This window comes from Cephus cinctus, unplaced genomic scaffold, assembly GCF_000341935.2.
Source record: "Cephus cinctus unplaced genomic scaffold, Ccin1 Ccin1_scaffold0168, whole genome shotgun sequence".
NCBI classification, from domain to species: Eukaryota; Metazoa; Arthropoda; class Insecta; order Hymenoptera; family Cephidae; genus Cephus; species Cephus cinctus.
The window spans coordinates 1,564,736-1,578,441 of NW_014332892.1; the positions used below are offsets into that span (position 1 = coordinate 1,564,736).

At 36.8% G+C, this 13,706-nt stretch overlaps 3 protein-coding genes across 3 annotated transcripts in view; all 3 read left to right on the plus strand.

Moving 5' to 3' along the window:
* Nucleotides 1-123: 123 nt before the first annotated feature.
* On the plus strand, nucleotides 124-1,867 carry LOC107263857 (zinc finger protein 2-like; the record flags this gene model as incomplete). The annotated part of the gene is made up of 3 exons (XM_025081637.1): nucleotides 124-276; nucleotides 1,101-1,152; nucleotides 1,226-1,867. Coding segments are annotated over 3 exons (408 nt in total), but the record flags the coding sequence as incomplete, so codon positions are not given.
* Nucleotides 1,868-3,615: 1,748 nt separating this feature from the next.
* On the plus strand, nucleotides 3,616-7,084 carry LOC107263858 (zinc finger protein 771-like). Its single transcript, XM_015731506.1, has 2 exons — nucleotides 3,616-4,000; nucleotides 6,693-7,084. Exons 1-2 carry the CDS (start codon nucleotides 3,616-3,618, stop codon nucleotides 7,082-7,084), a joined length of 777 nt encoding a protein of 258 aa, XP_015586992.1.
* A 2,940-nt stretch (nucleotides 7,085-10,024) lies between these two features.
* Nucleotides 10,025-13,706, plus strand: part of LOC107263859 (zinc finger protein 786) — a 4,507-nt gene continuing 825 nt past the window's right edge. The window contains exons 1-2 of the mRNA XM_025081638.1: nucleotides 10,025-10,241; nucleotides 10,887-11,180. Coding sequence (XP_024937406.1) covers nucleotides 10,025-10,241; nucleotides 10,887-11,180 — 511 coding nt within the window. The remainder of the gene's footprint in view (nucleotides 10,242-10,886; nucleotides 11,181-13,706) is intronic.

Genomic DNA, 13,706 nt, shown 5'->3' on the forward strand with positions numbered 1-13,706 from the left:
CTTGGAAATTCCCTTTTTTTTTTTTTTTTTTTTTTTTTTTTTTCTTTACCAGCATTCATTGTATTCGTCAATCAACAATTATTTTCATGACTTGAAATCGTGACTTACTGATTTTTCAAATTTTTTACAGATACGTGGCTCATACGGAATGCGAACAAGATTTATCCCTGTGGACAATGCGAGAAAGCATATGCATATGCATCTTCCCTTTATCGTCATCTTAAACTCGACTGTGGCAGATCACCCGAATTTCACTGTACTTACTGTCGATTGAGTTAGAAACGTAAATTTAATCTGGACATGTCATATGCACATATGTGTGCACACTTATCTCCCACAAGCACCGCATGTCCCATATACAACTCCAATATCTTGGCTTCCATCCGGAAACCATGAGTATTAACTCCAATATCATTGACAAGAACCAACTATCTTTTCTACAAATCTAGAAATAAAAAAATCCGTCACAAAACTTTTTGAGAAAATCCCATAGATTTTCCTGCATAAATATTTGGGCGTGTAACAATTATGGTTGCACGTGGCAAAAACTTTGTTTAGAATAAATAAGATTTTTTTTTTTTCAATACAAAATTTGACTTAACTATATCTGGTACGATATTCTTAATATCTTGATTTATGATACTGAATTTGGTTTTACAGAAATTATTTCAAATTTTTTAATCCAAATATTTGAAATTGTATTAGAGACTAAAAACCCGGCACTGGTTGTCACGGTGATTAAAGTAATGAGAGAAGTGATTGTTTTAGCACTGGTTACGTACTAATTCTACAGCAATTACTATTGGCAGCAATGAAGTTCAGGAATGAAAGCTTAGTCTTATTTTGGTGTGTGTATTATTAGTATCACGTCAGAATATACTGCTACCCTTTAATTACCCAGGAAACCAAGTCCAAAAAACGTCCTTAGGACGTTCTATGGGACAGAAATTGTCCTATGGCCATCTGGAAGATGACTTTTGAAAGTCCGCGTTATTCGGGTACCTTCTTATGGTGTATCTGATACCAATTCAATATCAAACGTATACTTACAATAAAAATTGGACTTCATTGCTATTTGTATTAAAAGAAAATGAATAAAGTTTGTCGTTGAGATTTTTGTTGACGGTACGAAAGACGTAGATACAACGACTAGTAAGAACAATTGTATATATATATATTTTTTATGTCTTCTTTGTACTAACAAATTCAAATTATTTTTTTACAGGACAACAGCCACAAGACGTCCGGACTTATTGGTGTAGGGACTGTCACAAGTCTTACAATCTAAAGTCCTCCCTCACGCGACATCGCCGCCTGGAATGCGGCAAGAATCCTCAATTCAACTGTCCTTATTGCGGTTTCAAATCAAAGCGAAAGTACAATTTGAATCAGCATATAACGACTATACATAAAATGATATTCTTTTAGAATGTCAAAAAGGATTAGATACTTAAAAAAAGAAACGTCCAATTGGACATAATGAAAAGGCCAAAAGATTTTTGAACGAGTGTTCAGTGAATTTCGAGTGATTCGAAGATAATGGCAAAGGGTGAAGAAATTTAAAAAAAAAAAAAAGAATGCCAAAAATCCCATCCTTAAATATTTTCATCTCCATTATAGAGAGGCTAGTGAAAAATAAAAATTTTGACGTTTTTCTTACAGAAACATTTTTTGTTACCTTTATTTGTACCTATGACTTTCTTCTTTCTTCTTCTCTCTCTCTCTCGCTCTCTCTCTCTCTCACTCTCTATCCAATCAGTTTCGCAGCATCCACGGAATTCTGCCACCTAACAAAAAAACTTCTTCTAACGTGACGTCGCCGCACTGTGGTCACTTTAGAACAAGTACTAAAAGATATTGTCCGGATTCTGTTTCAGGTCTGAGAGTCCCTTTGGCCTTTGGTCTTTTCAAGAAACCCTTTGCCTGCAGGCACTGCGATCGCAGCTACAAGAACAAGAGTTCTCTTAATCGTCACGTGCAATATGAATGCGGCAAAGAGAAGCGATTTAGCTGTCCAATCTGCCATAGAAGATTAATACAGAAGAGTAGCCTCCACAAGCACATGCTGGTGGTCCATGGAATTTGAATGTTTTAATTATCTTTTTTTCCCCCATTCCTTGCCTCTGCTTATTTATACCTACGTTACGTCACAATACCAAAATAACCATTTTTACCCATTTTCACGGATATCCATGAACATAAAAACTGAACGATCCCCTCACCAATTCCACTCCCAGTCTTCGAATTTTATTTTTATAGACACTTAAGTTTAGTCGTGTAACTTTTATTCGCGAACCAGGCAAGACAAGAAGAAACAATAAACTGTGCTAAAGCTGTGCCTTGATTGGTATCGTGATATCGTACTGATCGTATCGTGTCGCTATGACGTTATCAGGTCAAACGTTAAAGCTTGCGGTATGAGAAATCCAAAATTTGTATATAATACTATATTATCTATAGACACACACATATATATATACATATATATATATACTAGATATAAATGAAAGCATCGTATCCAGATTCGATTTGTATATTAGTTGATTTTTTTCCACGAGGTTTGCGGGATGAATAATTTGTTGATGTTTGTTTATTGACTTTTATTTATTTATATACATTTATTTCTCTTTTTATTATTTTTAATTCCACCTATATCTTTTTCACTCTTTATCTCTATCTTTATCTTTAGCTCTATCTCTCTCTCTCTCTCTCCCTCTCTCTCTCTTTCTCTCTCTCTCTCTCTCTCTCTCTCTCTATCTATCTATCTATCTATATCACTCATCGCACATTAGCTACTTAGTTACGACGGGCTGGAAAGGAAAAACGCATCCTTTGGTTAAGAGTGGGTTTACGTGACGACGCGTTCGCGAAATCTATCTATCTATCTATATTCTCTATCTTTATCTTTAGCTCTATCTCTCTCTCTCTCTCTCCCTCTCTCTCTCTTTCTCTCTCTCTCTCTCTCTCTCTCTCTATCTATCTATCTATCTATATCACTCATCGCACATTAGCTACTTAGTTACGACGGGCTGGAAAGGAAAAACGCATCCTTTGGTTAAGAGTGGGTTTACGTGACGACGCGTTCGCGAATACCAAAGAATGAAAATGTGAATTATTATATAAAAAAAAAATTTCCAAAATTCACAACAACAAAATACCGTAGGAATAATTCTATCCGTAGAATCATATTCCCTTGACGGTAAAAAAAAAAGTGATTGGTCTTTCGCGAACGCGTGCACAAAAAGGACATTGCAAAATTTATCCTGGGTGATCCTTCGGGGCTATTGGCTGAGTCGTTTGTGTTGGTGGTTACGGGTTTAATTATAATTTTGCAGTAACATCATTATACCTCATACGTATCCAGCAACACCCTACAATACCAAGTTCCATCTGTATACATGAATTTAGGTCCCTCTTTTTATCCCACCTAAGACAAAACAAAAATTTCCTCATTCAGTATAGAGGGAGATAAAAATTAATAGATATTAAATCCCTCCACTCCCTATCCCCTCGGCTCCCGTTCTATCTCATATTAAAAAGAAAGCCCTTCCTTCATTTTTCTTTTTTCGTTATTTTTAATTTTCCTTTGCTTCTCCTTTGCGGACTGTTACAGGCATGGGTGCGTTACTGTCCCTCCTACGCTCGGACTACAAGGACTCCGTAAAGAAGAGAGAGAGTCTGTCGGAGACTTCGGTCGGTGGGACCGGAAACGATCGCACACGCGAAGTCGTGTTCCCGGACTCTTTCGAAGTGTTGCCACAGCCGCGCGATCTCAGCGTAGTCTACATGGGGGTACCGCACGAGCAACAAAGGAAATTCAGGTGCCGTTTCTGCGGCAAGGGATATCGCTGGAAGAGCACGATGCGTCGGCACGAGATGGTGGAATGCGGCGGGAAGCCACCGGCATTCCAATGTCCGGAATGTCCTTATAAAGCCAGACAGCGCGGCAACCTAACCGTACATTATAAGCGTCATCATCAGAAGATGGGTTACGACGAAAGTGCCTAATACCAACCAGTTCACCTACCACTTATTATTATTAATAATATTAATATTATTATTATTATTATCGTCATTTTTTTCTTCTTCCTCTTCTTACTCTTCGTATCTTCGTTCTTCGTTTTGATAAGTGTATCGGTGCTCTTCCTCTTGAACGTGTATATGAATTTGATTGTGAGAGTGCGAGAGAGAGAGAGAGAGAGAGAGAGAGAGAGAGAGAGGGACGAATGACGTGCTTTAAATGAGTAAGAGTAACCGAAGGCGAAATGAAATTTTGAAGATAATTTGAAACTATTATTTTTATCTTCCTCTTCTTTTTCTTCTCTTACTTACTCTGTTTTTATGTCAATTCATACCTCGAGTCGTGGCGAATGCCTCGACTTCTAGAGACTTAAGCGTGGTGTAATTCTTCTTGGTAATTTAACGTTATTGATTAAGGATTTATCATTAGGTATTTTAACGGGAGTGTCTTGGACGATGATGATTAACGATTTGATACTCCTTGTATATGGGATAATTAAGAAATGAGGAATTTTCGTAATGACGACCTGGTTGATTTCGTCCTTTCGTGGGGAATATTGGTATTACTTGCTCATGACGGAATTTATATTATGAAATTGTAATAATTTTTTTATGTATATATAGGGTGTTCCATTTTAATATCTGCTTTGATGCTGACGGTGCATTGGCAGTATGTTCAATTGATTAATTCGAATATTCGAGACACCTTGTATATTTAGGACATTATGTTAATACGAAATTAATATGTAATACGTCTTTAAAGTGTTTTCCCTATGATTAATTTTTCTTGACATGACGAATTCTTTTAAAACTAGTACATTATATCGGAACTGCGATTCAGTGTTTTCATGGAATATTACATTTTTACGAAATTTTGTTCTCGTCGTTTCTGGTAAACGTGTATAATATTATGCGAGAGTTGTGTTAATGTTATATATGTATACATACATTCATACATATATATATATATATGTTGCCTGTAAAGTGTCAATACGATTCTTGTGTCTGCCTGTACATACAGCTGTATTGTCATGTCAATTAAAAAAGTAGGGTATTCAATAGTAATTGGTACGAAACAGCAGGGGAGGGAATGTGGCGTAAATTTTGAATTTGATTAAAATCGATGGAAATCGACCGGGTCGCCGAAAAACAAATAGATCATACTCTTAGAAGTGTAAGGATAAATGTTTTCCATTGTTTTTTTTTTATACAAATATTTAGATAAAAAATAATTGTGCGAAGATGCCGCGTTCCGCGCGAGACGCGCGCGTCAGTATTTTTGATATCAGTATTGCGAATGCTCGTAGCTGTGCAAATTTTTCGTAATTTGCGCTGGGCAAAAACTCGTTACTTTCCACTCTATTGCGATCACGACCGTTGCGAAGATTGTCGATCCTCCTTAATACTTTTCCAATTACGATTATCAATTATTCCTAACGATCGACCTTACGTGTAATTTGGACTTTTGGTATGCTATACTTAATATTTAAGGAAGACTATTTTTTTAACCACTCTCTTGTTTATTAAGTAGTATCGAGAGACGTTGATTAATACTTATATGTCACCTTTCTCTTTTCTCTTTACGTTCTTCGTTTCCTTAATTTTCATCTTTTTTTTTTCCTTTTTTTTTGAACACTTACTTTGGATATTTTATGTTTTCGGAAAGGTTTATTAGGCGAATTTAATTAATAAAAGACACACACTTTGTTGCGGGTTATTTTGAAAAAAAAAAAAATTGCGTCTTTTTTACTTGGTGCGTGTCAAAACCTTAACCTCGCCAAGGGGGTTGATTGTCAAACTGACTACGCAGATAAGTCCTTGACCCCCTCCTTCCCTTGTCCGTTATACATAATTACCTTTTTAATAGGAAATAGGAAATGAAATTGATTAAGGACTCGTTCTCCAATTGTCCTGATCGATCGGATCCAACTACGCAATCTTTCTCACAAATTATTTTCTTTTTCAGCAATCCGTTTCTCCCAGCTTCCCATCACGTCGTTTCTTTGCGTGCGCTGCGGAAAATGTTACAAGAGGATGATGACGCTGCAGCGTCATCAGAGAATAGAGTGTGGTCAGGAAGCGAAATTAAAATGTGAACTATGCCCCGCGAAATTTAAACACAACTACAGCCTCCAGAGACATTACAGGCACGTTCATGCGGTGGTGAAGAGGACAACCCAAAAGAAGAAATATAAAAGCCATCGACAAACTCTCTGACAGAGAGAAGGAAATTATTTTATAAGCAATAAAAATGGGAGAGAAAAACAAATTTCTAAGAGGCCAATCAATTTTTTGATAAAACATTTTCCGAATGGGTTGACACGTGTCAGAGAGAGACAAAAGATTCTTTTGATTCATTCGCTCTTTTTAAAATATACAATTAATCATTTTCAAATTTCCCGCTGTCGTTATGCATTAATATGATTTTGAATTCAATGAAACAGCTTGTCGCTAACTGGACATTTGTATTTACTCAATAAAATTTTATTTTCGCCAAATAAAGGTCCTTGTCCAAAAGCGCCGATCCTTGCGTACCCAATAGACTTTCTTTTTTTTTGTTTTTTTTTTTTTAATTATTTATAATCTATTTTCGCTTTAATATTTATTTCTCTCTGGTAATATCGTCGCGATCTTCACGGAACTTACGTTTCATGGATATAATTTACTTTCAGGTTTCTGGGGCCACGAGGGTCTGCCTCCACCTGTTCCAATTCATCAGGATAACTCCTACGCGGTGCAAAATGCTTTGTGGAACAATCAAAACATTTTTCAACCCGTACGCACGGCGCGCGGCCAATCTTCCTACAAGTGTCCAAACTGCAATCGGTTTTACATGAGGACCTCCTGCCTAAAGCGCCATCTTCGTGTCGAGTGCGGGAAGGCGCCGAAGTACCAGTGTCGAATATGCCAAGGATGGTTCAAGTACAAGCACAACTTGGCGGCTCACATGAAACTTCACGTCGAGGAACCTAAGCACCATTGTGTCTTGTGCCCGAAGAAATTCTACAGACGCGACAAATTGGCTGAGCACGAAAAGAAATTTCACAATTTTTTTGCAGTTTAATTTGGAGGTCTATATACATGATTTTTTATACGAACGTCAGCTCGTTGATTTTCAAAAATAATTTTTTTTTGTAAGTACCACAAATTTTGTTTATCTTTTTTTTTTTCTTCTTTTTATCAAATTTATATTCGTTTCGTTATGTAAAATACCGTCAGTCAGCATACACGCATGCGTATTCTTTTCGTTTCGATTAATGGAGAACGAGTAGAATGAAACTTCATGAGAGATGAATTCTCGGGGTTAAGGTATGGGTATTATTTTTGTTTTTATTTGTTTGTTTTTATTTAATTGTATTATACGTGTCGGATAATTCGCGTCACATCGATCAGTAAGAATATACGAAATTGCAAATCGGCGTAAAGAGCGCCGAAATGAAAAATTACTCAAATTTGTAATTTTTTTTTATTTTTAATGATCCTTATGATGTGGGATGCTTGTTACATAATTGCATACTTATGGATAGATTTGTACTTACGACTTTAACGTATGACATTGCTAATTACTTTTAATAATGTAAAATCGATAATTCGGAAATTCTTTTTTGAAAATCCGAATATTCGTTTCGCCAGTCTTCCGGTCTACGTCGAATGGCGTATCATTTGATCATGTACTATTATCTTCGAATATCTTAATAAGAGTCCTGATAAAATGTTACAGAAAAGAAAAAAAAGATTCGTCAAGTGTCCTTTAAAGCAGGAATAAAATAAATGAAAATCCTTATAACAAGCCAATCATTATATCGTCATCCTATTGAAAATCTGTTGTCGTCCTAGTACAAATCTGTGTAGCACCTGTAAAAAAAGAAATGAATGCCCTGCAAATTTTTGTGAAAAATATTTAATTTCAGAAATCCTAGGGATTCGATCGTTTCATACAAAATAATCAATTCCCAGGAACTAATTCCAAAGGATCGATATATCGCCCCCTACTGCACTTAGGATCTTCCACGTCGAAAACGAAGGAGCTTTCAGGTTGTACCAACACTGAAAAAATGACAAGTGATAAGAAAAAAAGAAAAAGAAAAAAAATGCAATCCCACGTATCTAGAACAAATTTTTTTCCACAACGTATTCCACCATTAACAAAAATTCTCTGTAATTTCAGAATGCATCATTATCGCCACGTCATCAGACTGCCTCGTGGGAACCAGAAGGGACCTTGCCTGCAACACCTGTCCAAGAAAGTACAGTTCACAACGAGCTTTAAAATTTCATCAGAAGATCGAATGCAACCAGGAGCCAAAATTCACCTGCACCCTATGCAGTTACAGGACCTTGAGAAGGACTAGTCTTCAGAGGCACATGCTACGTCATAGGCGGGACAGGATTCTATAAGATCCACGTATCCTTTGAGAACGAGTCATTGAATTTAATCAAAACACATCTTGTCTTGCTGTACCACAAAAACAATAAGAAAAAGTAGCAAAATTTATTCAGTAGGAATTTTCCCATTTAATCAATGTTCCATGCCAGATTCGCACTTGGCTGACAAAACTTACTTTTAAATGAGAGTCACTTTGATTCGTGATCATAATGACTGCACTTAATTGCAAGCAAGTTTGTGAACCATTTGGGAATATTGAGCTTAGTGTGCCTTTTTATGAAACTTCGTGTACATGAATAAAATATGACAATATCATTTCCCTCACGCCTATGCAGTTTTCCTCTATTTCACTGTGACGTCCTTGTGTCAGTGTTTGAAAATTTTTTCAGGAAACTCAGCAAGACCCGGTGCAACTTTGGAATTTGTCATTCAATTTTTTCTAATCATTATTTCATTATTGTTGCAGATGCAGCTGCAACAGAGGGCCTGCGCCACTCTTCCACAGCACGTCAACGATACGTGTGCAATCAGTGTGGTAAAACTTATGGTCAACGTCGCACACTCTTGAATCATAAAAGGGAATGTGGAAGGATACCAAGTCTTGTGTGCAACATATGTGGATACGCGTCTCATCGTAAAGGAAACATTAGACGTCATTTACAATGTCATCAAGTGTATGCTGACCTTCACACCTTGGGCAATTACATAACTAGAATTGTAATGAGAAGTCAGGAGGACACTGTGCAATTAGCGGATGTCTGTGAAGGAATCATTGATTCGTATTAACGGATATGTTATTTGAACGGCAGATGGAAAAGCAAAAGTCAAAAAAATATGATTTTCCAAAAATGTATATTTTATGCAATTTCATTGGTATAGTTTTCTCCCAGTTTCTGTACTTTCCCCTGTGTCGTCCCGTTGGGGTTTATTTTATTGATTATTCTGTCCTTTTCTTGTCCGGCCTTTGTGTGGATTCTAAGGATATTTTACTCAAATGCATTTCTTTTTTTAACAGCTCCAAATATTCGTTTCAAGTGCTGCCAATGCTGTCGATCGTACAAGACGTTTAAATCGCTGCGAAAACATCAAAATCATCAGTGTGGGAAGGAACCCACCAAAAGCTGCGCATTGTGCGGTTACAAAGCCTACTTTAAGTATAATTTGAGGAGACACATTCTTCGCACGCACAAAATTGATATACGCTCTCCGCGTCGAGATACCTTTCTTTTGGGACTGTATTAACGCAGCTAAGAGAAATACGAGTTTCGTTGTAAAGGAAGAACATGGCTCTCCTTCGATTATTTGAATTCAATTGCATTTAATGATTTTTTTTTCTTTGTATCAGATAAAACAATTTTCAGAAAAATTCAGTTGTACGTGAATAAAGTTTTCATTTTTGTTTTCTAAACAGCCATCGATCATTCGTACTGCATTGTTTTGTGAAGTGAATGAGATTTTTGCAGATACCGCAGGGAGTCTTGCGAAATCAGCAACTTATGGAGATCGGAAAAAACATATATGGGATTTTTTGAAAAATTATTTGTAAAATAGAACATTACTTCAGCGCTCGTCATTTTTTCAGGTATGTACCACTGGAGTTGCACGAAGACGAAAACAATGACACCCTATCAATGTCGCAAGTGTTTCAAGTTCTTCAAGTCATCGAAATCCTGCTCGAATCATCGAAGCTTTTGCGGGAAGGACAAGAAATTTCGATGCGCGTTTTGCGATTATCGGTCTCACCAAAGAGCCAACGTCTTGAGGCATCTGAACACACAGCATCCGGAAACAATTAATTTGAATCAGTCTGACTGCGTGGTCAATCTGATCGAGAGTTTCTGAACTGTACAATTGAAAACGGACTTGTCATTATGTACGAATAAAAAGACACCTGTGAATTGAATGAAAGAAAAAAAAAAAAAGAAAAAGAATCCCTTACAAAATCCTTTTTTTTTTTTTTGCAAATTTCGATAACGTACGTTCCCTGTGACGTGCGATAGTCGCACACAAATTTTTTTGACTATTAAAAATTTTTTTCTCCACGTGGAATCAATTCCTGGCAGATAGCTTTATTTTTCAGGTGACACTTTTCTCGAAACCAACGAGCTTCGTTCACGATCCTGCAAGTGTTTCTTATCGCGACCGAAGCAGATCCTATTCCCGAGTGAACGACAGAATCGGAATTTGTCTCCTTCCAAAAAGACGGTATCTTCTTGAAATTTGGAAAATTGTAAAAAAAAATTTCAAGAATCGAAATTTTGTCCCTTTCTAATTTTTTGAAAATAGTGTTGCAAGGTATTTGAGAACGTTGGAAGTAAGGAATGAGAGGGGAGTAAGAATATTGAAAAAAAAGTTTGTCTGCCTGCACGATAACGATGGAGATGCTCAAAAAGGATATGTAAAGAAAGAAAAATTAAAACGGTGGTGGGAAGCTATGGAGAATCCGAGGACACATCTAAATCTGCATTTCCTTTTGCAGATTTTTCCGTGCCTGAGGAGAATCACGATAATCCAATGCAGACATGGAAAATCGAAGCGTCCGGCTTCGCCGAATTGAAAATCCCGAAAGCTAATTTTTCCGGAAAGAAGCCCACTGGACAATTTGGTTGCGTCAAGTGCGGAAGATGTTACATGCGAAAGGATTCGTTGCAGCGTCACGTGCAGTGGGAATGCGGCAAGGAACCGCAATTTCAGTGTCCGTTTTGTCCTCAGCGTTGCAAGAGAAAGGCACACTGGCTGAGGCACATTAGACGTCAGCATCTGGACCAGATCGGTGATATGGAGGGATATCTGCTGGCTTATACGCCGAAGATCGGAATTGATTAGATTCATAAAATTGAAGCGATTTTTACGTCGCGCTATTTGTCTTTTTTTTTTGTTTTTTTTACAATCTTCAAAAACTTCGATCCTGGAATTTGACGAACCGCTTTTAATCAAGGAGATAATATTTAGTAATTTATGCAAAAAATTTTTTTGAAAATTTTACGAATTTTAATGACTCAAAATTGACTAATGAACTTTGAACCAAGTGAGCCAGGATCGAAGAATTTGGTTAGATCAAGATCGATCTGGATCAAAGTCGACTGATACTATTTATTGTTTTCTTATTACCTGCACTGAAACAGCGATTTTCAATTTCTGTTTATCCAGTCCAAGCGAGCCAATTTCAGACCGATGCGATTTAGCAGGCAGAAATCATCTACTTTCTGTCCGCTAAATTAGTTGCTGACCTAATTTCATCCCTGTCAGAACCGCATTTGTTTGGTGTAAGCCTCTCGTTTCGACTGGCTCCAGACATTAAAACTCTCAGTTTCAATGCAGATAATATGAAAAATATACTCTGTGACACGGGAACAAAAAAACGATTTCATACTTCGGGTGATGTCAGCCATCGGCTACGACTCGGGCAGCCAACTTCACCCTAGTCTGAAATCGTCTTACTTCATCCCTCGCCACACAATATACTATCTCATGCGAAATCAATTATTTTATTATATCGATTGTGTAACGTATGTTTCGTCGTAATTATCATTCACGACGAAACCATCATTACTTCATTTAGCGACTTAAGTTTTATTTATAGTCATAGCTTTCGTCTTGAACATCTTACATTATTCTCCCATTAATTTTTTTTTAATTACTTTAAGTCATCCGCTTAGTCATTCGCATATATCCCAATTATTCCTCACCTCCCTAATTCGATATTCATTAAGTGCCTTATTAGACGACCTTTAGGATAAGTGAATTGGCTAACTTTTTTTTCTCCGAAATTATATCGATATCAGCGCCAAAAATATTTCTCGGAGAAGGAGAAGCGTCGAAAAATATTTTTTCTACAAATGTATTTCTACGCATCTCGCACGAGCCTCGCGAATGACAATCGACGCATAGAATCGATATACCGTCATACTAACAGAAAAAGAAAAAAAAGAAAAAAAGAATAGCATAGAACCCATAAAACAATTTGATCATTAAGCAAACTATATTTCTTATAGACTAATTAAGACTCGATTAATGTTATCGAAGTAAATTTTAAAATACCCACCTAACGTGAATCTCCTATATACAAGGAACTAAGAACACATGGGACCAGACTGCCGCTTATCGATCGATCCTCGATCTCGCTGAGATCCTTCAATCTTTATTTTTATTTTTTTTTTTCTTGATTCGATCATTTTATACAAATTCCCGTAGCGTTTACTCGTTATAAAATAAATCTGTAATTAAAGATCAGGCGAAAAATGAAAATGAACAAGAGGCAAGATCGTATTTTTTATGCTTTAAAAAGAAAGTACCGTTATTCGGCAATCATAAATTTCTCTCTGTACCAAGATCAATCCTTCCACGTGTACCAATTGTTTTGACACCTCATTTTTCTTACCCCCCCCTCTCCCCTCCCCCGAAAATCCCGTTGTATCACAATCCCACGTTCTCTTTAGTAATTTTATTCCGTTCGTGTTTTCCAAAATTCGCTCGGACCTAGTTTATACTTTTTTTATTATTTTTTTTTGCCAAATTTGACTGCAAGCTCTAGGTAAACAAATGCACCATTAGCAAGGCACTTTCTTGACACTTCTATATATCAGTACTCTCTACTATTTTCACTCTCTCTTTCTCTTTCTATCTTCTTATCCCTACACTCTGCCTCTTTATCTTTCTCTATATCTCTCATCTATCCTTCTCTCCTTACATCGTATCTCGTCGCCTCGCTATACAATCTATATACCGGCTCGAATCTTTCCATGATCATTCTACGGGTTGAACAATGAATTTAGCATGCCTGTACTAACTTTCCACCCTCTGTATATAGCGTTCCACAAACGACCAAACAACCAAACAATACTACTATCATCATTCGCATTGAAGAAAGTAATCGCAAACCGATTATAAAAGGTCTCGTTTACTTTCGCGATGCACGGTTTCCGCTCATTCGATCTCATAGCTAGCTGCTTGGGGCTCAAAGTAAGGATGCATCTATCTACATTATTGACTCTCTCACGTATTCAGCAAAAATAAAAAGGATTCCGGATTAATTCGACGTGAGAATCGATCCTTGGATAAGTTCAAAATTGCAAAATGAAAAGCTCTTATACAATAAAATCTATACAAGATTCCTGGTATCGTATCTCGCGTCATTTTATTCATTTCCAGGAGCAATAAGCACGGTCTCGACTTTCCTTGGGACAGAAAAAATTTTCAAAAATAAAAAAATGCCAATAAAAAATTACATCCAAAAAAGAAGTACCAGGGAGAGCGCGAGATTTCGTGACCGGAAAAAAAAAAAAAAAAAAAAAAAAAA